Below are 26339 nucleotides of genomic sequence, written 5' to 3'. Positions count from 1 at the left end.
GCCGCCGGCCCCGCCCGCCCCGCGCTCCCGGGGCAGCCCCGGTGGACAAGGACGGAGCTGAGCCGCTCTCCCGCTCCCCGGGCCGGGCCCCGCCGCGTCCCCGCCGTTCCCGGGGGAGCCGCGGAGAGGCGCTCCCGCCGCCCCCGCGCTCCCTTCCCTCGCGGCTTCCACGCGGGCCGGATGGTGGGGTTCTTCCTCCCCCCTTTTCCTCTCCCCTTAATTAAACCAAGAATAACCCCAAAGAAGTGAAATCGCTGCTCGGTGACGGAGGGGAAACACACTAAGCTGGGAAACGGGGGGGAATAAGGCACTGTGGTTCCATACGTGAAATGGCCATGGAGGCGGTGAGAAATGAAACTAAAAAACAACTGTTTTCTATTTACAATTTTAAATAAACAGAACAGCCTTCCCCGCGGTGTTTGTCTGAGTGCAGCAGCATTGCTGCTGTGTAGGTCATGAAAAGGTTGGTGCATAGTTTAAAACTTCCCATTCTGTTAATTTCTTAAAGAACAGTCGTTCATAGTCTGAGCACAAAAGCTCATGATTTAATGAGGAACAGAAACAAAATCTCTGATTGTTGGTGTTTCAAACTTCATTGGAGTCCTCTGGCAACCACAAGTTGATCCTCTGCAGCTTCAATACCCTTTAGCCCTCCATATAAGAGTACATGCTGAATAGAGGACAATGCCTGGTTGTTATGTTTATTTACCCTTACTACAAGCTGGGTTAACCTCTTCAAAACAGCTTTACTAAGCCCGTTAACCACACAGCCCACATGATCTGTAGCCGTATCCCTAATGTGATGTAAATCTGACTCGAGACCATATGCACAAGTTCTGCTGCATTGTGTCTCCAAAAACTACAAGTTTATTGCCGTCCAACCCTTCCCGGGCTGGACGCTTCCTGGAGGAAACTCTCTGAATAGAGACTGCTTTAAAAAAAGAGAAGAAAGTCAAGAGTCCTGCATTGTTGGAGCATTATTTTTAATGGCTGTTGCACATTTACAGAAGGGCAGTGTGGGGGGAAGGCAAAGCTCACACAGGGTAAAGATTTTCATCACAGCTATTTCAACTGGTACGTAATTATTCGAGGATTTCTCCTTTCTGCCAGAAGTTCTGCATCAGAGCAGGAAGAAGCACAGAAAGAAATAGAAACAATTGAATTAGTTTCCATCTGCTCTTTTAACAGAGCTCAGGGCTCACGTTTTGCCTTTCTCCTTCAGTGAAGTCATACTCCCACATTTGCAGTAATTACTGTGATGTCACAGATTTGATGATGTAACTTCATTGCAGGCTATGAGTAGACCATGCACCATGCAGGAGTGAGCAGTGGTTTGGGTTGGGAATAGTTTAAGTAATTAGCAATTCCAGCATGCAAACTATGACAGATCTGCAAAATGGAAATGAATTTCTGTTTAAGCCTGACGTCTTTAATTTTACACCCCCCTTCCCTCCCCCCAAAGTATTATAGTCATCTTTTAAAACAGCTACTGGGGCCCCATGGCGAGAGCTTCATTTACCAGCTCATTTTTTCTTGATGGCTGTGGCAAGTGTAACAATGTTCTGTGCCTGCTTCAGTAATGGCATGTCGATCATGCTCCCGCGGAAAGTAAAAGCTCCCTGGAAAAGAGAGAATATGAACTTCCTGAGACACCTTTGGAAATTGTAGTTGGTGTGTCTCACTCTTTACAAACACATCTGCTTGCCAAGAAACATCATCTCCCTCAGGAATCCTGAAGAAGTTTTAGGAGGCAAACTCATCGAGACAGGGCAAGTGCATTTAAAGAAAGAAGGGCAACAAGCTCTCCAAAGGGGAGGTAAAAAGAGAGAGAAAAGAGAAGCCCAGGGTGCAGCTGGCCCATTTCAGCCTCTGTAGCTGGCAGACACTGAGGGCCAAGAGCAGTGAGGCCGTGTGTGCCAGCTGGGGAGGGGCTGGCAGACACCACACCTTGGGGGCAGCTCTGCTCCCCACCTCTGGCATCACCATCCAGCATCCGTCCAGGGCTGTGCCACAGGGCAGCAGGGAAACTGCCTGCAGACAGAGGGCAAAGCCAGAAGTTTCCTTTGTCAGCAAACAGCAATGGGTGTTTGTGGAGGTGGAGGGAAGTTTTCTTGACTCGGGGGTTTGCTGGGATTGTGCTGCTGCTGCTGTACCCCTCCGTTAAGTCTGCAGGGCTAAAGATAGGCTGGGCCTGTGCTGAGAGCCAGGGACTGGGATGAAAGCTGAAAGAACCAAGTGGGTGGCACAATAATATTGCCCAAATCTCTTCTGGAGCCAAGGTAAAACCCACCTGAGCACCACATTTGGGGAATTTACCCAAATGGATGCAGAGCTACTCTGTGTGCCTCAGCGGTGCCAATCTGAGAGTCAGGATAGGTGTCAAAAGTCACTCTGTATTCCTAAGAATTTTTTGTTGGTACCATGGTGACAAGTTTAAAACAATTAACTATGAATCATAGTTAAATTTTAAACAGAAGACATATGCTTTAAATAGTGCCAAACCTGACTTGGTCCTTAGATACTTTAATCTCCACGAGTCTCTGAGGTAGGATTTGGAAGATAAAAACACTGCATTAAGACATGCTGAAGTTCAACAGACAAAAAAAAAATCTTATTTGCAATTCTAACAGTAGTTTGACACATATATAGAAAAAAACCCAAACTACAAACGCAAAAATCCAAGTGCAAAGGTGCAATCCCTTCTCTGAAGAACTCAGAGCTGAGCCCCAGCAGTGCATAGGGTGGCTCTGAGAAGCACTGCACACCCTTTTAATGTCCTGCTGCAATCCACATGGGATCACAGGCTGGCCTTGGGTTTGACAGTGAGCAAGGCTAACCAAGAGCAAGGCACAGTCCATAGCAGCACACGTGTCTGTGCACGAGCAGTGAGTGAAATGCATAGGAGAACAAACCTTTTTCTGGTTTTCATTTGAGGCTTGGTAATTATTAAATAGAGGACTCCAAGTAAAGCAAGTAAAGTGAAAATATAACCCATTTACAAAAATATTTAGGAAATGTGTCTCTCCAGTGGCATATCTAGCTAAACTGAAGCAGTATTAATTCAATACTAAATCATGTTCTGGAATAATTAAGACAAAAATCCACCTTAAATAGTAATCTAACACAAATCGATATTCTTGCATGTAAGAGCAGGCTGCATTAAAGCCATTGAAAACAGAACAGTAAAAAACATTATTTTATTCAAAGTAGATTTTCCTACTATAATTTGCAGTATTTCAGGTAGGTTTGGAGAATAGTACTGACAGATACTCTAAGGTTGGTGCTTCAAGTTGAATTTTTTGTGTACTGAGCAATCAATCAATCCTACTGTACCCCAACACTCACATCAATATAATTATTATTACTGCTATTAATAATATACCACTTCTAATTATAGTTACATCTCTGGAGTTTCCAATTATACTTTTAAAACTTTAAAGAAAGGCAGTCTCAAACTATTAAATATATTAACTGTTGTGAAAAAAATTAGGAACTAAGTAAACATTTTGTGACATAGGACTTATTTGAAATAATTCAGGTCTGTGCAGTGATCACAAACTGCAAGGTACATTTTTTTAACTGTAAGGAAAACATCATTTACTTGTCCTTTTTTTCCTGTAGGCATTCAGTAACAGCTAATTCAGTAACAAAATAGAGTAAAGCTAATTCAGTAACAGCTATTGCTTATAGAAGAAATTTGCATGTGAGATGACAGTCATAAGTAGAAATATGTTGAAGCCTCAAATAATCCTTCCTAGTTCTGTGAAAGGCTGACTTAGGAGTGCAGCTATCCTAAGTACCTGCAATGGTTTGCAGAATGAGATGGGTGCCTTGCATTGTCAGTTCTGATCTCTGGTGGTCCAAACCATGGCTGGGAAGGTCTCAACCCTTCCACTGACTGGATACAGAAAGATCTAAAGTCAGATTCCCCTGCAGGTACCTAAGCTGTACCATGATGAATCTGGGTCAGAATGTCTTCTTTATAAAGCAAGAGTTAATTAAACACCATGCTTGTCCTCTCTTCATTAAAGTAATATGTTTAAAAGGAGAATAGGATAATGGTGTGTATATGGACACACAAACACTGAGCCACGTGAGAAACACAGTACAGTTCCTGCTTGTCAGTGTGCAGCTGTACTGCGGGTTGCTAGGAATTTGAATTCTTGAAGGAAAAAAATGCCTTTTTTTTTTCCCGAACAGCAAAGGGTAACATGAAGTTGGCTTCTTTGCCTGTTCACTCTGAGGCTTATTTTCCCCCTGCTAATTTGCAGTGTTGAGCTAAAGTCCAGAAAAAGAAACTAATTTTAATGCCATTGAATATACCCTATTCACTGACTCTCTTTGCACCCACAGGTTTCAACAGATAGGAAATACCAGTAATTACAGCTTTGTCCCCATGCTCTCTTTTCCAATTCTGCTAGACGAAATTTGCCTCTAGCATTCTTTTGATTTTCTCTCACATGAATATAAAGAAAACAAGACTTTCTATAAACACCATTTGCTTTGATAGCCTTAATCTGGGGATTAATTTAGCCATAGATCTAAATTTTGGTTTTGGCTAATTTTCTCCACATTCTCACACTTCCAGTCTGTACTTAGATTTCCAGTAGTTCTGCTATGGGACCAAGGGCCTGCTCTTGAGGAAGCTTGCAGCATGAACAGGAACAATGGCAGGTGGGTAAAGCAAGGCTGGGATTTACATCCATCGCATTTGGTTCTTGCTCACCATGCAATCATATAAATCATTCAGAGGGAGCCTTGGGAAGAGACAGGCCCTCCAGGTAGAGGCTGATGGAGAAGTGGGGAGGAGGAGCATGCAGGAGGCAGAGCTGCAGATGGTGGGCACAGCTTCGGGGTGACAATACCTGGATGAAAATAACTCAGCTGGGATGAGAAGGGGGGAATGGAGGACAACTGTGTCTGGAAGTGCAGCCCTACTGAGGAATGGGCAGATCTGTGAGCCAAAACCAGATTTGTGTGCCTCTGTTTAAAGTGACACAGCACAGATTCTGCTGTGACTATTCAGTGCCATCCTTCATGCAGAGAACGTGCAGAAGGCAAAGCCCTACAAGAAATAGGGTGACTTTGGTCTGCAGTGTATGGGAGCTGTAAGGACACTTTGGCTGGTCCACACTGCACAGCTGTGAAGGCAGCACAACACAGCAGAAGGGTTTGTAAATACAAAATGTCTGTGCTCCCTCAGCCTGATGGCTCTACAGCTCTGGCAAGGCAGACTACCAAGGAGGAATCAAGGAAGAAAATGAATGGGCAGCGTTCCCTGTTTGGGTCATCATTCAGACTGCCTAAAAGTCTTTCCCAACTGAGTGACAAGCAAGGAAAGACTCAAGGTTTTTCCTTTTGGCATGAAGTATTATTCACAGTGACATTTAATGCTCTATTAGGACAGTTGTAAAATTTTTGAAAAATAACAGCAATTTATGCAAGATGCAGGCCAGGCTGAGAAAGGCCTTAACAGTTCTACTTCAAATGTCAGTATATCCTAAAGTGCTGTAAGGATGAGAAAAAGAAGATTTAGCAAATATAGAAAACAACTGCAAGTGAATTAAAATTACAGACAGCTGGTAGTGGCTTTTTGTTGGTGGTGGTGTTGTTTTTTTTCTTTTTTTTCCTCTCAGAGGTAATGACAAATGATAGTCTTGGAAAAATGGAAATTGACAATGGTCAGCTCCAAGTGATGCAAGGATCCAGCCTACAGGCAAGAGAAGCCATAAGGCATAGCTGACGGAGAACAGTCATTTTCACAGGTCAGGACATGAAGATACAGGCTCATGATAAAGGAGGGCAAATCAGTTGTGCAATAAAAATAACAAATGCAACAAATTTCCAAGTGATTGTGGAGACACTGAAGAGATGCAGAACCAAACTTTGTAGCACACAAGTCTGGCAGATTTTATGTTTGTATCATATGAATTTCCTTTTAGATAAATGCAGCCACTCGAGCACAGCTCAGACCTAGCAAAGTTCAACATGTAATTGGGGGCTCTTCTTTGACAACTTAGAATACAACCCTGGCTGCATGCTGCCATGAATCTTGAAGAGGCTCTTGTTATCTATATCTCATCTTGTCATCTATATGTCGTCCTTAAAGATCTCCTTTATTTATAATAAATGACATGTAACAAGTCACAGAAAGAGTCTCAACATTGGTCTGTCATTTGCCATGGCAAAAGATGAACACATAAATGCAGTGTTTCCTAGAACATGAAGGCCTCCTCTTTTTGTGTGTGTCTCTCCTGTATTCGGGAATATTTACCTTGTGAAACTTTTGGGAGAAGATAAGAGCTTGGAAAATCTGTAAGACCACTTCACAACCAGAGTAATGCTGGTTTTTACCATCATAGAAGTTAAATGGACAGGATTCAGGGTCCATTATTTCAGTGTTGTGTGGGGATCAGTATTCTCTGGTGGAACAAGGAGAGGAGAAGAAATGATACAGGTGCTAGTGTTCACCATGGGTATAATGGAATTGTGTTAAACGTGGAACTGTGTTGACTTTGACTACACAGGGGATGGACAGGATGGCAAGGTACCCTTATGTTTTTCCATAAGATCAGGGAATGTAAAGTTTTATACTTCTTCATCTGTACCAAAACCTTTTTATATGATACACAATATTACACAGGGTTTTACTCTCACTGTATTTTATTTCTTTATGTACTGCTGGATTAAGGAGAGAAATAAGCAGGGTAAAACTATCATGATACAGAACATTCAAAGCATCTCTAACTAATGTGACACAATTATCTCTGAGTTGTGTATGGAAGTACTTGAGTTAATTAAAGTCAAACAATAATTGTTCTGGGACATGTGGGACAGTGATGAGACGAGCTAGTCCCCTTTGGCTGGCAATACAGAAGAATTAGATGTACTCCTGCATGTGCCAATGCTTGCAGCCTTTTCCTCAGCATTTGCTCTATCTGTGGTTACCTGTGCCTCTAACCACATCCATCCCAATGACTGCAATGAGCTCACCAAGAGGGTTACTGCAGACCCTCAGTTCCTAGACCGCTGTAATCTATTAATCACCTGCATTGGTACTGAATATGAAGATTGTATGCAAAATATCTATGAAAATAAGAAAGAATGTAAATTTTGAAGTACCAAATAACTCTTGTAAATTTCAAAATGTCAGCTGGCTCCCTGTCTGTTGGCAGATGGGACTCCAAGCACAAGCATTGGTTTTAACGTCTCTGTGCTCTCTTTTTGGAACCACTGCTGTGGTTCCACTCAATCATTGTCCAGCCTTTGCTGATAAACCTTTGATTTGATGTCTTGATCTCATCATACATGTAGCCAATAACTTTAACTCCCATGTGACAGCTGCCAGGATTTTCTCAAAGATATTTTTATAGGTTACATTAGGATCGTGGCTTGTCCACTGCAGAAAGAAAAACCCAATTGTCCTGCATCAGATGAAAGAATGTAACTAATAGTGCTAGGTTGATTTGTTGTGTGTGTCCATACCTGGGCTGACCCAGGTCACTGTGTAGAGACAGCTGACTCTTTCAAAGGCAGCTTTCTCTGGGAATCTAGTCAGGGTACTTAGATGGCAGGCTTGAAGGTGCTAGGGGGTCCTGGGATTAGGTAAGGCTTTGGCATGGGGGAAACTCTGGGTAGTTAAGCCAGTGGAAAAAAAAGAAAAAGCAAGACAAGATAATGATGTGCCAGGAAACTGCAATATGGACAAGAAATCACCTGCTGTTGAATTTTGAATTAAGTATGGGTCTAAAATAGGGATTATGTGATGCTTCTGAAATTGCCCCAAACCCCTCTTCCACTACTCAGGGGACTACTGACTGTATGACAGTCTCACAAGTGAGGGGAGGTCCTGGGACTGAACTCTGCTGTCACACAGTTAGAAATAGTGCCCCACTGGGGGCTGGGGCACTGGGCTTTTTCCAAATAGTTTTCTCAACACTTTTGCAATACTTTCCTTTGCAGACCACATCCCTGCAGAGTGTGTGGCAGTCTGGTTATCCCCTTGTCCTACTGGGCTGCCTTTGGAGGGGATGTACACCCAGGACGTGGGGGAAATGGGCATAAGGGAACCAACAAGCCAGCCACCCTTCTCTCCTCCACCCCCTTCATCATTAGGAGATGTCGTGAGTCCAACAGAGCTCCCACACTGCTCTGGCAACACGGGCCAGAGGCTGGTTTGAATACAGCCTTTGTGTAAAATGCAATTATGTAAGTGCCCTCCCAGCCCGGTGACCTGTGTCGGCACTCGTGGGCAGATGCCAGGCTTAATGGAAATGAGCAGAAGGGGTGATGCCAGTGGGCCAGGGCAAACCTTGTGTACCTCCTAACCCATACAGACAAACGGCCTCAAGTCCACAGACACAAGAAACCTTTGATCCACAGTTATCTGAGAGGCAGAAGTTCTTCCCATGGTAGTTCGCACACTTCTGAAACCCAAAGGTCTTGTTATGACTCTTTGGAGGCACCAAAGATGCAAAGAATAAATGTGCTAAAATCTGCTTGGGTCTGAGAACATAGCCTCTAATCCTGTATAATATGAGCTGTTATAAGGCAATAAGAGTTTTGTGTTCTGCAAGCAGGGCAGATTTGGTCTTCTGAGGAGGGAAAGGAGCAGGTGGATGGCAAAGGCTCCCTCTAAAAAGCATGGCATTCATGAAGATAATTCCCCTGGGATTAATGAAAACACACGTTGTTTAAGTGACTCCCTGCAGAGGAAATTTGGAAGTCTTTGCTTTGGGGCTTAAAAAGAACGCTTGGATTTGCTTACAGGTAATGAACAAAGGAGAAGAGGAGCCTGGTCACAGCAAATGGCATTGGGTCTGTGCCTGGGGGAGGAGTGATTATCCTCAGTACAAAGGAATGATTTCTCTTGAAACAGAAGGTTGAGACCATATTTTTGGGGAAGTCAAGAGCTAACAGCTGTGATGGTGCTGAATGCAGGTTTAATTAATTTTTTTTCTTCTGCAAGTTGTAGCCAAAGAGCTGTCATAAAGAGCTGGGTCATGATTCTACCTTCTCATAATGAACTTCCAAAGGTTAGTGAGCTGCTAGGAGGTGTTCAGTGAAATCTGGGTCAACTGAGAGTATGTTCCAGACTGTGACAAGATAATGCCTCTCCCTCTTCTCTGCTCAGGCCTGTCCTGCCTTCAGAGCAGGCTCGCACATAACTCTGGCTTTCTTTAAGTGTCTTTGCATTAGGCAGAAATGCCCAAAAAAACAGTGCAGTCACATATGACAAACTGAAGACTTCACAGGCAGTGAGCTGTATGGACAAAGCTTTTTGGGCCACAAATTTCCACAGCCTCTCCTCTGGACCTTTTCACATTCGCCTCTTTAACAACATTATGGGTGGAAAGAAACTTGCACACAAAATCTTTGGGGAAAAGAAGTGATCCCTGAAAAGGTTTGTCAAAGATATCTTCTTGGCAAGAGGAGATGCTCAGTGGTTCTCTGATCTGTTGAAGTGTGCATAGGGAGGGAATTCTGCAAAGTATCATAATCATTAAGTTTCTGTAGCTTTTTTGCTGATATGTAGAAAACATTAGAAATCGCTACCTTTTTTTTCTTTTTGCCAGTGTAATCTTCCACTGGAGTAGAAGTAGTCAGTGAGTTCAGAGGATAAATCAGTTTGTAAAGCCAGAAGCAGGCCTGTTTGTTTGAGATAGGCTTCTGCCTCTAGGAGCAGATGGAAGGACACAAAAGGTCAAGAAAGAAAGAGCAACAACCACATGAAATAGAGATTGATTTTTGCCTCAAATAACTCCTGAGCAGCAGTGCAAGAACTCTGACAGAAGAAACCCTTTCTAAAGCTCAACAGGTAGAAAGGACTTTGTGATCCTTCAAGTCCACAGTGGGGCAGGAAAGATGAAGAACAAGGACCTACAAGGTCCTCCATTTCTTCTCCACCTGGCAGTACTGTTTCCAGCCCACGTATAAGGGTTTTGCCCTGCTGTGTGAGCCAGACAAGCTGTTTTTCCATCTTACATCCCCCAAGCTCCCTGAACCACCAGGGACAGCCCTTTCAGCTGGGATGGGCCTGGGGATGCTGCTTGGTCCAGCGCCAGAAACTCCCCAGGCCACCAAAGTCTCTCCCTCTGCCTGAGCAAAAAATCTCTTTAAGATCCCTGAATGAAAGGCAGATAGGAGGGTTTTTATTGCTGTCTTTGCATTTTCTTTCGTTACCTTCTTATTGTGGTTGCTGCCTTCCTGTGTGCTCCTCTAGAGCAGGAAGGAAAAAAAAAACCTAAAGAAGCGGAGGAAAGTTCTAGAAATCAGGAATACTCTCCACTGGTTTTCATTCTCTGCCTTATACTGTATTGGGAACGGAAGAATCCTAGAGAGCACACTTGCTGCTGCCAAGCAAATCTTTATTTTATAGCACAAAAGCAGCTTCCTGGACAAACAGCTTATCCAACCATGCATTTTTCCTCCCTAGTGAGCATCATGGTCATTATATGGAAAAGTGAAAAGTAACTGATATTAAGACTTTAGGATCCTCAGATGACCTTCATTTGGTAATTTGGAAATAACCTGAAGTTTATAGTCACGGAAGCAATTTGTTAAATATAAACTAGAAAATGCAATTGGAAAGTAAATGACTACAGGGCATGCAGACAGCATTTGATACTGAAGGGAAAGGTAGCTGTAAAATACAATAGAGTTGAGGAAAATAATAATAGTGAGGCTTGTTCTACCAACAAGCATGGAATTGCCCATATTTTTGTATTCTGTGGTTTTTTTTAGTTTCAGATTCATTTTCTGAATAGGATTGAATAGCCATTTTTTACTGTGATTCTCTATTTCAACTAACAGAGCTTTTGCAACAGCCACTCCAGGTCCCTGAAAAAGCTGGCTAGCACAGAGAGGAGTGAAAAGGCAGCAAGACTGCTGCTACTTAAATTAACTGAAACAATATTTTGGCCGTACAGGCTTCTGAATTCCCTCAGTAAGGCTTAAAATGAGCCATCTGGTCAGAACATTACCTCTCTAGTTAGAGCCTGCTTTGGAAATTGAAATGAGGCTCATGAGCACTCGTTAATGCTTTTTAAACAGGGATTTTGGAAGTGAGTAGTTGCCTTGGTGTGTTGCTTGGTGCAGAGCATGTTTTGGCACGATGGTGGGCAGGTGTCTGCAGTGTTGGGTGTCTTCCCACTCCATTCTCATAGCAAAGCAGTGCCTGCACTGGGAAAGTGCCGACACAGCATGGCCCTTCCGAAAGCAGCTCACCCTGCATTTACCTCCTTGAGCCGGCAAGGATGGACGAGTAGTGCCTTGCTGGGGAGGAGCCCAGAGAGCTGCCATCGTCTGCAGGACCTGTGTCCCCTGGGACAGGAGCAGCTGTCCCCTCCAGGGGCTACCTCCGGGTGGAAAGGCTATGAAGGGGACAGATCCATCCTGCTCCTGGCTGATGGCGAAACTTCTCCCAGCGGGAAATAGCAACGTGCCATCCGAGTCCTTCTCCCTCTGTGTTTTGGACACAGGTCTTTAATGAGTGGAGGAAAATAGATTAGGGGCCACTGAATGCCTGCTGGGGAGTGGAAAGGGCAGAAGCTGGCAAGAAAATGTTTTTGTATGAGTTTCTGCCCTGCTTAGAAGCTTTTGCAGCCCCGTGTAGTAAAATCTGTCTCCTTTTCTCCCCACCTGGCATAACTCCCTCAGGACTGATTGCACCAATGTAGGAACCAGTATAGCACAAGCAATTAGCTAATACAGCCCCGTCTGCTCTATTGTAGAGGTTCAAAATCCATCCCAGATGGATCTTTCTAAGAGAAAAGCCTTCAACCATGACACAAAACACACTATAAAGCATTTTTCAAATGCTAAAAATGTATAGGGAAATTTTGAGTGCTAATATGAGCTCTCTTGATCTCATTTTTGACGTTAAAATTTCATTTGGCCACTTTTTAAAGACAAACAACATAACCATGGCCCATGCTTAAATCCCACTGGCGCTCTTCATCTTTGCATAGAGATGCACCTGAGCCTAGACTTCTTAAGGCTGGTGCTCCTTAAATTTATCACAAATTCCTGAATTCCCCAGTCTGCAGTGAAAGGAATACACATTGTCTCATTAGCATAAAGGACAGCACATGCCCTGTGCTCTCGGAGGGAGGGCTGACAGTCCTGCAGCCCTGCACACACAGAGGTACCCTGTGCTGCTGCTGCCGCCCTGGGATGGGATCCTGCTTGGCTGGTGGCACCTCAAAACTCAGCAGTCTGTCCTGGGCAAAGGGAGTAGGGGCCTGGGCTGCTCCCTCGCTCCCAGCTTACATTAAGCCTGAGATATAATGCCCTGTAAGGTGCAATATAATCCCTGGGGATTGATGGGGTTTGATACAGCCCCATGCCAGAGGGATGCTCCCATGCATCCCTTCCAAGAGGCATCCCTTGGACATGGTTCCACTTTCCTAGCAACCACGGGCTGGATTGAGAAAGGGTGGATCCCACTTGGCTGGGAAGCCCTCCGGGGGTCCATGGCACAGCGAGGAGAGGGAAGAAAGTCAGGGCAGACCTCCCTGTAAGGCGGTGGGAGCTGGAGCTGGCCGAGCACGAGGGCGCATCGTCTCTAAGATACAGTGGCTTGGGGTAGGTTTTCCTAAACAAAGAGCATTATAAGAGAGCCACTGCTGGAAATTTCCATTCCTTTGTTGGGTTGATGCTGTGTAAATAAATGCATTCCTAAGATTTTTCATAAGCCCTGGAAAGGGCTGTAAATGAAACTGTACAGTTTGCCAAATCACTGGAGTTCATATATATTATTCCTCAGCTGCTGGGAACACAATATACAATGGCACAGAATATAATGCAAAAAACATACGCTAAAGGTCTTCTTAGAAGCAGTCTGTGCATTTGTATGTGGCATGTACAAATATTGATTTTGATTTGCTCTATGGGATTTAAGTATTCAACCCATATTACAACTTGGATTTGTGGTATACTTACCTTAACTCTAAATAATCCTTACCTGACAAGTGACCTTAGCAGCAGCATTCAGTTATTCCCTAGTTTAATATGTGGGTGCTTTGAAAGCATTTGTAAATTAGTATGTGAGATAAATGTGTAATCAACCTTTTACTTTATTCTTCTGCTTTCTCTTATATTTGAATTTCATTTAAAAGTAAGGCAATTTGGGAAGATTCAACTTCAATAATGATACTATGCCTGAATATTTACACATTGAATGGCTTAAAAATGCATTTTCAATGCCTTACATTTTTGTCATATATAAACACTAACTACTTATAGAAGAGACACAGTCCTGTATCCAGTGTACTGGTAATATAAACTCAGGAGTTACCTAAATAATAAAGACTATTATGTCCTCATTGTTAGAAATCAGATCTTTTCCTTAAAATAGGCTAGTAACTTCTCCCACTAACTCTACTCCCTCACATTCAGATTATCTGTATTTATAGGATCACTTCCCTGTTTAATGTAGAACAAATGCTTTAGACATTTCTAAGAGAAAATGGCCTTTAGATCACTGGAATTATGTTTATCACTCTTCTTTTTTTATTTTTGAGCACACTGACATCTATCTTATATTTAGACTTTCTGACAGCTATTCCTGCTTTCTTTAGGATGAATATTTTAATTTTGAAAATCATATCCCTTAGTAATGCAGCTCTACTGGAAAAATATTGAAATGACCTGGAAATAACACTTTTCTTTTTAAGCACTTTTCAGTTTTAGATCTCAAAGTTTTAGACAAAAGAGAGCATTTAATAAATAGTTGAATAAAATTCAAAATGTACTTTTTTAACATCGGTTTCTACTTCTCCAAAATACAACATTACCATTTATTTCCTGGACATGCCATTTTTTAAGTTGGATTAGAAATGTAAAAAACAGCCCCACAAGCAAAACAACCTAGAAACCAAACCAAAGCAACCCCTCAAACAGGACTATCTCCATAAGGCAAGCCCAAATACTCCTGGCTAGCTGGTTAGCTCTCTAATTTCCTTCTGTTTGGACACTGCCACAGCATCTCTACTTCCACAGTGCTCATCTGAGATCCTAATTTTTCCTGACCTCAGTACTCACATTTGGGGGCTACTATGTCAGAGCTTTTCAGCGTCTAGGATGAAGTAGCCTGGTTCAGCCTTCTTTCAAAAGAAGATTATTATGGTAATTGTAGGTCTCAAATCAGAATAGATTATAAAAGCTTATTACTGTATTTTAATGTAAAATATTGTTAACCAAGGGCATCAAACTTTAAACCAAATTAATAGCAAACTATGATCCCAGAGACTGCAGACCAGTAACTTATCTACCACACAAACAGCTGCACAAATCCCTCACATTTATTTTTTCCAGGCTTTCAACTTTGATTAATAACATGGTAAAACCATGCAAGTCTCAACCATATTAACCACAGCTATATTTTTAGTCCTACTGACACGAACACTTTAATATAATAAAAGGGAAAGGAAAACAGAAGAGGTGTTTCATTAGGACACGAGGATTACTGAAACCGCTGTGTGGAGCATTTGCCAGGAGGTGGTAGGGGAAGAGTTATTACTCACATTTTAGCAAGTCGTTAGGATGTGGAGAGAGAGGATCCCTCTGTGAGATATGTTTGCTTTGGAAAAAAAATTAAGTAATCAGACTGTCCAAGCTCTTCTCACTGACGCAGCCATAACAGCAAATTAGAAACTCAGTTAATGAGTTTCCAGTATTACATGGAAAGCTATTTTTCCAATTTTGTTATAAAATTCAGTAATACGACAGTGCTACGAGATCCAGAAGTTCACATATTAACCTGCCAGTTCTTTTTTATTGATAGATAGCTACATGCAAAAAATATATGAAGCATGCAACCTGGTTGGTTAAAAAAATAGTCTGCACCATAAACCCTCAGCAAATTTGCCCTTGCAGCTGATTACAGAAGCTTACAATATATTTTAAAAGCATTAATGAAGACAAAAAATTTCCCTAAACCCAAATAAACCCCCCCGAATGGCTGATATGAACAAAACCCTCAGCATTATGTCAGAAAAATAGCAGTTTCAAAATAAATTTAAAGACTAACACCTGCCTAACATTAAATTATTCAATATTTAACATGTTTGGCTTAATGATTCTGTGATACTGGGACTAGAGTTAAATTTGGTCCAGTCTCCTAGCTGAGTGCTCATATGACAGATATGTTCCTTAGATGAGTTTCTGACACTAAATTCAGCTGAATGAATAGTATTAAGCACATCTTAAAAAATATTTGATTGAGTAAGTAGTTTGACTTTTTTTCTTGCTGCATGTACCTACATATTTGCACCAGCAATGTGTTTGTAACTATGCCTTATGTGAGGGAGCCAAGCCTTGCAAATCAGAATAATGGATGAAAACAGTCACGTATTTTTTTTATTTCTATATTGCTTGCAAGAAGAGAGCTACATTTCAAAATTGAGGTGGAGAGAACAAAGAGATCCTGGCATACAGCATCCTAATAGGGACCCTGAAATCACTGCTCTGGACAGCACCCAAAGAGCACAGTCATGGCTGTGCTGGAAACAGCCAGATACCACAAAGGGCATGCAATAGCCCAGCAATGAGAAGGGCAGAGCAATAGCAAATACCTTGTCACACTTTAACTCCAAGAAGAAAGCACAGTATCTTTTTTGACCTTTGCAGCATTTTTAATGCACAACATCCATAGGATCAGAAATGCAGGGGAACAGGGAAGGCAGATGTCCCAATTTTTTCTAACCCACTAGAAAGTGGAAAAAATGTTCAGAAAACATTTATATGGCACCAGTGAAATGAGACCCTATGCACAGTCTTATAGGTGAACTTCTCAACCAGAGGGATTTGTCTCCTACTTGAGTGCCACACAAGCACGTGTGAACCATTCCTACTCATCTGCACTCCCCATTCTGACACTGGGACTTTCCTTTTTAACTAGCCCAGGCTTGGCTAAGACTAAGATAAACATGTTTGGCTGCAACTTTTTTTTTTTCTTTCAAAAAGAGGCAAACTGGATTACAGCAAATAACCTTTAAGATAATTAACTGACAATGCCGCAACTAGCATAAAATCTTCCTTCAGGCGACCCCTAATTTAAGTATTACTGGCACAAAGTGGAGACAGATTGTGCATCACCACCGCAATATTTACATAGCAGAAACCCACAGAGCAGGAAACGTGAGACTCAATGATGCACTAAATTAGGAACAATCATATTCTAGCGTTAATTTGCTTTCTCCTCTATCCAAAATTCAAGTCCAGCAATTGGTACAAATGCACATAAAACATTCCCATTTTTAATGATTAAGAACCACAATCTGCAAGCAGTTTCACTCAAAAGTACATTCAATTACTACTGGGCATGTTTGAGGGATCAAACCCCCAAAAGTGAAACAGGTCTACCAATGCAGAGATTTTTTTTGTTTAGAAACCAAAGGCTTCCTGATGCATTTATTTCATTCTATAAATGATGTCTGTGCAAGCAGTCTGAGTCCTCTGCCAGGCTACCTGACTTTTGGTTGCAAATATTTTCCTCTGACAATAACACTGTGATTATGCAGTGTAAAGGAGAAGCAGTGTTAATTCTCCGATGCTGTAGATACTTGCAGGTACTCAAAAGGCTGCATAATCAAAGAATTAAAGTTAAAATGGGGAGGAAGGAAAAAGATAGCCATTCTATTTCTAAATATATTGGGAAGTGATACATTAATAATATCCACTATCCAGAAACAGATTTCACAAGCAATACTCTCAGTTACAGCACTTCGTAAGATAAAAGCATAGAGCCATCACCGACCTTTCTAATAGAATCTTAAATATTATTCAAATTTGGTTCCAGTATGGCATATTAACAAAATATTTACCTTGCCTAATCGCTGATGCTCTTCAAAAGCAGAAATCAGTTCTTGTGCCCACTTTATTTTTTCAGGGCTCGGAGAGAACTGTTCCTGGACAACAGCAATTTGGTTGGGGTGAATCACCTGCTTACCTACAAAGAAGATTAATAACACCAGAATCATGCATCGACAAACAGATGTTCAAGCAAAATGTTCCAACCACTTGAGGCTCTCATATGCCTTGCAGACTTTCTTGCTCTCTAACTAATTATTTTACTTGGTTTATTTTATTTTTAAAACTGCAAAACAGGCAGATAGCTTTTTGACAGATTATTTTAAAAGTAAGACTACCTTGTGCTATGCTTGCATTCAGTATAGTTTGAAAGAAGCCACAATTCTTTCTCCTCCCTCCCCATTTTGATCCATACATCTTCCCTCAGTCATTTCAGGTGCAATTGTTTGTCTTGGGCAGTCAAAAACAATTAAGTATAATGCATCTCTGAATTTGACTCTGTAAATAACAACTCCAGCCACTCTTAAATAAGTTGTGTTAAAGTGTGTTCAGAAAATGAAATCTGAAGAAGATGGCAAGAGATCAGTAGGGCTGAAAAGTTACCAGCACTCTAAGAATCATTCTCTAAATTGTCAGTATTGGCTTAGCATCATATAATCCCCAATGTTGTTTAAACTGTTGTTGCTGCAATTATTGGTAGTTGCAGGTAGGCTGCAATATTTATTTAGTCACTGGTGTAGCAAACAGCCACCAGCAGTGCCCTGAGGCTTGATGAAACAGTTTTTTTAATCCTTTCTTGTATAAACATAAGTTAAGAAAATAAAAATAGATGTTGTCTTTTTCACTAGAGATTTTTAAACGTGAATAGACAGCCACATAATCCCTTTTAATCTGTGATTGAATTTAGCTACCTTAAAACAAATACATGTCTAATTTGTTTGACATTTTAAAAAGTGCAGCGTTTGACGTTATTAGTTCCTTTCTATGGGAATTTCACAGACCGGTGGGATTTCTGTGGTTTGCTTTTAAGGTGCACTAATAAAGGGAGGCTGCCGTAACTCCCAGCTTCCTTCGGAAGAGACGACTCTCCTCGGTGCCAGATAACAAAACTAGTGAGAGGGGTGAGCCTGATCCTGCAAAGCTGCCAGCGAGTGAGCAGTGCCCTGCAGACCGAGGGTCCCACAGCCCCGCCGCCGCCGCAGCCTCTTGTGCCAGCGAGATTTTTGCACTTTGCCAGGACACGCTGGAAGTGTCAGGACCCAAGGAGGTTCCCGGCACAACGGGGTCTGCTCCCGTGCTCTCACTGCCATTAAGCCAGCTGTACTTCAGGAATCAGCCCATCACTGCATCTGAGAAGTCTCACGCCTGAGCGCAGGAATGCACCTATTTCCCATGAAATACCCACTGCAAAAATCCCTGGATTACTTTCATCAGGCTGCAGTGGGTCTGAGTGATAACCTGGAGTACAAAGAAACTCCACTTAATTCTATGAGCAAAGAAATAGTGCTTTAGTGTTGCTATGTTCCTCTGCTAAAATGCCACAAGTAGCTCAACTTTATTTCTTCTTGAACAACGTTTAGTTAATGATTTTACAGACATGCAAATATCAGTTTGAAATTTTTAAATCACAACTATTTTTAAAATACCTTAAATATAGGTAAAAATTTAAACCTCATTAAGAACCATAATTTTTGAAAGAAATGACACAAATAATTTTTTTAAATGAATGTGTTTTATCTTAAGTCGACTCAGAGGTTTTTTAGTAATTTTAATAAAATGCCATAATTAATAAGCTGCTGATTTTTCTTATTTATAATACGACAAATTCTCCATAGCTAAACCATTAATTCCAAACTTGAAGCGTGTACAACAATTTCTTTAAAAATCCTAAGGAGCTTAACTTTTTGAAAAAAATGTTGAGTATATTTTAAATTATATTTGAAGTCAATCTCTAATTACAAGAAAATGAAAATTTGTATTCAAAATACACACATATGACTTTTTAAAAGTATAAAGCATTTCTGTAAAAATACATGCTTTTAATAAAGATATCTATAGTAGTAAACTATGCTTTTAATCATTAAAACACTACTAAACAATTAAGAGAGAATATAATCTAACTTTTGATTTATAGCACTCGGTTGACTTTGGTCACAGAATACCTATCCAAATAACTGTATTACAGACATAATGCCATGCAGGAGCAAAGCAAATATTTTAAACAGAATTGTTGTTATTGACAAGTTACTGAGAGAGTGCAAAATTGGAAGACATTAAAATTTATGACCACGAAATCCTTTTTACAGTACCACTTGATATATTGTGTTTTAAATCAATACTTGTCAAGTCTTTTAGGTAACTGTATGATGGTGTCATTTTAGTCTTCTACAAAAGACTGAAAAGGAGAGGACACCTAGACTGTTTCGTATTTATATCTGCTCTCTCAGCATGTAGCACAGGACTTTTTATAATGACTAAGTCAGCTGTTAAAGCTTATGGCAAGGTTTACCTAATTTTTCACACACACATTCTTAAAACCTATGCCCATTTATATAGGCAACACACTGATTTAAAGTCCACAGGAAACGGTAGTGTAAAACATCTTGATGGATGTCTATGGATATTTGAATATATATATATTTAAAAATATAAATATGAAAGGACTAGTAATTTGGCTGGATTACGTATGAAAACATTTGATTTTATGTTTATACACTCAATGAAGGAAAATCAGGCTGATTTTAGGATAATTGGAAAAGAAAACTTGGCTGCAATAAGCAGTGAGGTTTGCAATAATATTTAAATACCTGGTAAATTCTTCATTGTATTATTTTGCTTGTTTAATCTTGAGGGAAGTTATTTGATTACATTAAGGGCAATTTTATTGGCCTAATATGGGGACATCTAAGGACATATAACTTAGCTAAATATTTTGAATTTGCATTGCTTTTGAGGGTGGTGAGTTCAGCCCTGTTCATGCGAATAAGTGAGTGTTCTCCAGCTATGAGAGCAATTTGCAAGACTCAGTTAATTTCAGTTCTGTTGATTTCAATGATTTTGATTCTTTATTAAAAAAGTAGCAGGGAGGGATCTTATATTTAAAAATTAGAAGAATTGCACATTTTGAATTTATTAGGTTGACATTTCAGTACTTTTACATTATCAGAGACTATCAGTGGCAAATACAGTGTGCATACTTCTGTTTTATACAAGGTCATGGATTAAGCTAAAGCCCATTTGTAATTTTCTGTGATGAATGTGAAATTGTAATTTTCTGTGTGAATGTAAAATGTTTCACTTATATAGATTTGGAACATTTGCACAGGTTTGGAAAAACATGATTTTGCTATCAGTTTTGAAATTTGAATTAGATTTTATTTCAATCAAAAGAAGCAGGAAAGATTATAAAAATATTAGATAAACTGAGAGCAAAAAGCCAAAGAACAAGTGAAACATTTTAGATTGACCTAAAATATTTTTTTCTTTTTTCAGAGGAAAAGGAAAAATACTGTTTTGTTTTAGCTCAAACAGATTTTAATTTTTTTCTGCCCACCAAATCAGTAGAGTCAGTATTGCCCCATCTCTAATTACAGTTGGACTGATTGTCAGGTTGTTTTCTGAATTTTGGAAATATGTTGATGGTAGCTGCAGAAAGGCAGGAGGCAAAGGGCTGGTGCAGTGAGAGCACTTATTAAAATCTGTACTGTTCACAGACCCTTACTCCTTGTATGGAAAGGCAAGTATGACACATGTACAGCCAAGACAGAAAGTAATTTTACACCTTAAATTGCTGTGTGACCTTTTTATTTGTCTTCTGTCTGGACCCTGTTCTAAGGTCAGGCAACTTCCACCATAAAGTCAGTGGAGTCCAAATCACCATCAGCATTGGTTATGCTGAACATTTCCTAAACTAACAGCCTCAGTTAAGCATTTAAATGTGAATTAAGCGTTCAAAAAGAGTGCTCTCAAAGGGTCTAGGCACCTGCAACTCCATCTTCTGTCAACAGGAGGTTCAGATGTTTATGTTTTTTCAAAAATGAAGCCTTTCCTTAAGCTAGGAAATATTGGTTGAGACTAGGTAGCCGTCAGCAGGTGCTACCATTCAGCAGCTCTATTATTTTCCCAACTTCAAAGGCAGCCAAGGGAAGGGTGGAAGTCCACACGGCCTTGGATAATGTAGCTGTGAGGAGCTAACCATTTCACCTCCAAAACAAGACTTGGGTTTGCAAATGTCAAAGCTCAACAGACAGTGAAACAGAGCTTGTGCTGAAAAGCATTGATTGCTATCCTTTCACTGGCATGCCAAGGTCACTTAAAATTGCACTAATTTTTTTCTTTGGTGCTTTAAGATGTTATATACAGCTAACTGTAAAACCAGAGTTTGCTAGGTGGCATTGCTAGGACCCATGCTTTTAGTAACAGAAACCTAAGGGAGGAACTGTTCTCATATGTGTATCCTGGATGGTGGTCAGAGAAAAACAATGTGGTGCTTGTCCTATGTGTTAGAATTCTCTCATGCTCGTGTCAAATGGCTGCTTTCTATTGCAGACCCCAATCTTTGGTGGCTGCACTGTCCCAACGAGGCGTCCGAGTGACCTGGAACACCAATCACAGGGTAACAGGCTCTATTACAGAACAGTGGGGCAAGGAGCCTGCTGCTCTTGTCTGCCAATACCCGTAGATGTCACCAGCACTTACTAGGGAGAAAGCCAGGAGATGACAAACAAACCAAAGAAAACAATAAGGAAATAACTTTCCCCTAGCAGCTAGCATATGAGATTAACTTCTCAATTTTTTTGCCTAAAAAGTATTTTTTAACTGCTCCTATTGTTCAAACAAAGAGAAAGGGCTCCAGTTGTGGAGGAGCTACTGCAGAGTACAGTCTTGCCTTTCCCATGCTCTGGGAAGGGAGGAATCACTGCACAGCCTCTACCCCAAGTTCTCTTCAAAACCGGTCACACGCTTCATGGCATACGGTATCAAAAAGCAGCCTGTGACTTTTCAGGCAAAATTTCCAGCCACAATTTTTAAGATAGTAATAAGCATAAAAGATCTTGATGCCAATGAGTTTTTCAATAAGTGCTCTGAAACAAAAATCAACTTATTTTTCTAAGTGACAGTAAAGGTAGCAGCCTATTTAAAATGAACAAGGTCCGCGCTCTTTTGAGCCATCGGCAGAAAGTCATACCAGTGAATCCCATGGAGGCGCCTTCCCTCGACTGCCTGCGGAGCCCATCTTCATCATGGAAATCAATGTAAACAAGGTCTATTGCTTGGAGGCCAAATGCCTTTGCTGTGACTATGATTTTTTGCCTGGCATATAGAATATCGTGAGTTTCCTTACTGCTTGTTGCACCTGAGAAAATAACGAGAACAAAGAAAAGCTGACAAGAGTGTTTTAAATATTTCTGTTTTAAATATTTCTTATGTTCAAAAAAGGGGAAACTTAGAGATTATATTTAACTGATTTAGAAATTAGAAGAGGGATGTAAGGCTATACTGTAGAGTCAAAATGATACTCTTCTAAGGAAAAAAGGAAAGATGCTTTAGCAAAAATAAAAAATTATGTCCCTCTAAACACTAGCTTATAAATTCAGATTTTGATTTAGTTTAAATCAGGAGTTGAAAGCCTGAAGTCAGTGGAAGCTTTGTCTGGTAAGGACTGCTGACTTGGCTAAAATGAAAGTAATTATTAGATTTTGCTATTTACTGCATGTACAGTGAGAAGCATTACAGCAAGAGAAGCTTTACACGAATTGATATACTGGGTCCAACTAAATGGTTAAAAAATTCACACTGAGAATAGAATTGCACTTTCCTTGGTTCTGATTCTTGTCACAACTGATGTCCTAAGCTGAATATTTAAGCTTTAGTATTTGAATGAAAAATTGATGGTAGATGACTTCTGAGAAGAAGCAAAAGTATTCATGAGACTTCGTGTGCTCACAGGCTACCAGCTAAGCAACATACTCATGTGAAGGCTAGTGGGAAAAAAATAATAACAATAATAACCACAAGGTTACTACTTAGAAAGAGATTTTCAGTCTGTAAGGAATATTTTAGTAAAGCAATGCTGATTTTTACATTAACATATTTATTTTTAATGTAGAAGTTCATAGTTCTGTGCTTTTATCTTTAAATTAAACCAGAAGCTAAGTGCCCTCATGAAAGAAATAGTGAAGCACTTTTTATTTTTTAGGAAGATTAATAGTGCTTCCATGTGAATATGTGGCTGTATTGACATGTGACATCTTTAAAATAAATTTTTGAAAGTAAAATGTAGCAGGAGAGTGTTCGTGCTTGATGTCAAAAACCTGAGTGACAGTTGTATGTAAAGAAGTGGTGAAGCGGACACCAGAATTTTAGGACTTTCAAATGTAGTTCTAAAAAGCGTGTGAGTGTTGCTTATGCATACAATATTTTAAAATTATTTCAGTGACTCAAAAGGGTGAGGGTTTTTTTGGTTGTCTGTTTTTTTTTTTGTTTGTTTGTTTTTGTGGTGTTTTTTAAATTAACTTTTGATACTGACTGGCAAAAAGCACAAGAAAGTCTCAGTGCCCTGTAACACAAGGACCATGTTTTAAATTGCCAGTGGTACATTCTGGGCTGAAAAGAAATTAAGGAGTAAAATGAAAATGTGAAATGCAGACTCAAGTGTCATTACTTTAATTATTGCTGTCAGAAATTTTGCAGGCTTCTCCAAAGCAAATGCCATACATAAACATTTCTAGTAAAGAGTCAAGTAACAACCTATGCTGGCACGGAAATCCTCTCCTCCAAAGACAACTGCATCCAAATGAAAGCCAGCCTGGGATCCTCTTCTCAGTGCTTCTTCACAGACAGCCTTCAAGTGAAAACAGAGTATTAATGTCTACAGAGACGCAGGATGCAGAGAGAATACAGAGGCTGTTACAGCAACCCAGTGTAACCAAAATTCTTCTGGAATATTGCTCCTACAAAGCAAAGCCACTGTAGGTGCTCGACAATGCACAGTGCTTTAAAATGACTCAGCAAAAAAAAAAAAAAAAAAGTATTTTGCTTTCCTTAAGCATCCAGATAGCAAATACTGGACATCAATAAGAGGTTCCCCACCTTCTGGTTTACATTATGCCCCAGGTATTTCTGTGATCACTACTTCAGACATTTATGTGGCAATGTGAAACAAAACATTTGGTAAATGTTGCTTAACAACAAACAAAAAGTATTAAATTTGATTAGTTTGACTAGCAATATATCTGCATGAGAAACTGAAATAAAGATCAGAAACTCTTTTATGAAATAAATAATATTAATGGTTTACAATTATTTTAAGTTCCTTACAAGACAGAAGGATTGCCAATATAAGTCTCCGGCTACATATAACTAAAAATAAACTAAGGAAGATAAAAATGCAACAAGTGCTGCATAAAAGCATTAAAATAAAAGTAAAACAATTTTTCTGCTGTAGCTTTTTTCATGAGGAAAGTAGTATTGCTATTTTATATTGATGTTTGGATAATATTATTATATTTTAAGGCTAAGGTACACGGAGAGAGACATGTAATTACCAGCACTACTATCGGGTGTTCTTCTGTAGCAGCTGGTGGGACACAGAATTATTCCGTAACAGAGTGTGCTTTAAAAGGGAACTCTCCTGCCAGCATCAGCAACTGCAACATTAAACCTCCACTATAAAATACAGTAGGTGAAGAAAAACCTCAGTGGTTTTAATATATGATCTAATTCTGTGTTTGCACACTGGACAGGAGCGTGTCCGTTTGGTTATGGCTTTATCATGCTCGCAGATAGGTGAGTGTGTGCTGTAAGATAAATGGCTGTATCAAACGATCAGGCTGCCTGTGAGGTACTTCTGGAGGTACTTCTGATCTGTGTGTCCTCAGCTGGTCTGAAACTTTTCCCTTAGAGCTTGGGAGGGGAACACAGAGTTCCTTGTGCATGCACGAGTTCTTATGTTTCATTACCATGTTGCTTTGCCATTCTGAAAAACCTGGACTTGATAGTAAGGGTTGGGGAGTGATTTATATGAAAATGAAATTAATAAATTAGATTTGATCTAAAATTACCCTAAAAAGTGAGCATGTTCTTCAGGTATTTTCAAAGTTAATTCTGTTTCTAATCTTAGCATTAAACACTCTATCACACAAACAAAGAAACGATAACACGGAATTTGCTTGTAACATTATTAGTAGAAACCATTATAAAGAAGCAAGTTTAGCAATAGTGAGATGATAATTAACTCTTATTTCAAACGAAGTGTTACACAAAAGTTGTGTCTGACAGCTACTAAATAGCCTGCAACACTGAGTATTCCAAATCTTTGGAGAGGCCTTTTTCCATTCCAAGCGTGTTCAAAACAGTACAGGAATGAAGAGAGGTTTTGATATTTGTTGTGGACTGTCTGGAACTGTTCTGTCACTGGAATACTTTGAATTTATGAAGGCCTTTACAATACAAACATCAGAGTTAAACGTGCAAATGTTTTTGGGGATTGAACAATATGTTTTGTATTTTTTAACCTCTTTTCCTTGGTGAAATCAGGAAGAGACTGAGGAGTATTCTGCTTATCCTAGTTTGCTGAGATGGCAAAATATGAACACTTCAAGACTTTCTTACCTTAAAATTGAGCAAGCCCATTGCAGTTTCCACAAAGGGGATAAAATTCATTGGTTCTACAAGTGTTCGGCCTTTTAGGTGATGTAAGAATTTGTCTGAAAACTAAAACTAGACAGAATGAGCTATCAGAGGGAAAAAAAGAACAGTCTACATGTATACACAACATGGCAAATATTTACCTGACTGTAACAAACACCCCTCCCCACCCCAAAACCTGATAACTAAAAATTTAGAACAGCTTTTAACAAGGCCTGTGATCTGAAACTGCAACATTCCCATACATTTCTAAATTTGGAGGCTGGTTTGCAAGGGAAAAAAAAAAAAAAAAATCCAAGCTAAGCACCTCTCACCCTGGCTTAGTGAAATGCAAATCCGTGGGCTCTGGAAAACAATGAAGTGCTGCTGTACCTGAGGTCCGGTTTTGTTTCAGGTCCAGCACTGCCATCACTGGAAGCGCTCCCCAGCCTTCTAAGTGGCATCCGTATTATTCATTACGGCACCGTTACCCTTTTGTTCAATAGGCTTTTCTTCATAATTTTTTAGCTTACCTAGGAAGGCCTTAAAAAGGAAGTTTAATTCTTTGAAGACCAAAGCTTGCCAATTTTTTCCATGAGACCAGTTCACAGCTAGCTCTGAGCTGCCAGTGGGGTAGCCCAAATTCCAAAATCTATCATCTGGAAACATACAAAAGCTCTTGCACAGATTTTTCCCCTTTCAAAAGGGGAAAAAAAAAAAAAAAAAGGAGGGGGGAAGCCTTCAGCTCTATATTGTAAATGCATTATGTCTGTCCAGATCGAGTAATTTGCGTCAAGATAAACATATTGCAGGTACTGCAAAATGTTAGTAAATAAAGACAAAAATCACATATGCATATATTTTAAATTTAAGGAATATTCAACTATTAATGGATATCA

The 26339-nt window shown here is 40.1% G+C and overlaps 1 protein-coding gene across 2 annotated transcripts in view; it reads right to left on the bottom strand.

Annotated features, from left to right (window-relative positions):
• Window positions 1–959: 959 nt before the first annotated feature.
• CLYBL (citramalyl-CoA lyase) overlaps window positions 960–26339 on the bottom strand; it is a 164936-nt gene continuing 139556 nt past the window's right edge. Inside the window, exons 4-9 of one of the 2 annotated variants that reach the window (XM_030234906.2) lie at window positions 25426–25527; window positions 23563–23656; window positions 22001–22168; window positions 16827–16951; window positions 1520–1619; window positions 960–1389 (exon numbers count right to left, since the gene is read on the bottom strand). In XM_030234906.2, the coding sequence (XP_030090766.1) occupies window positions 1524–1619; window positions 16827–16951; window positions 22001–22168; window positions 23563–23656; window positions 25426–25527 (585 nt within the window). In that variant the 3' untranslated portion in view covers window positions 960–1389; window positions 1520–1523. The remainder of the gene's footprint in view (window positions 1390–1519; window positions 1620–16826; window positions 16952–22000; window positions 22169–23562; window positions 23657–25425; window positions 25528–26339) is intronic. The other variant, XM_030234907.2, reaches the window with a different exon arrangement.

Source organism: Serinus canaria, chromosome 1 (assembly GCF_022539315.1).
Source record: "Serinus canaria isolate serCan28SL12 chromosome 1, serCan2020, whole genome shotgun sequence".
NCBI lineage: Eukaryota > Metazoa > Chordata > Aves > Passeriformes > Fringillidae > Serinus > Serinus canaria.
The sequence above is the reverse complement of the archived record's forward strand: the minus strand, read 5'-3'. Positions and strand labels throughout refer to the sequence as shown.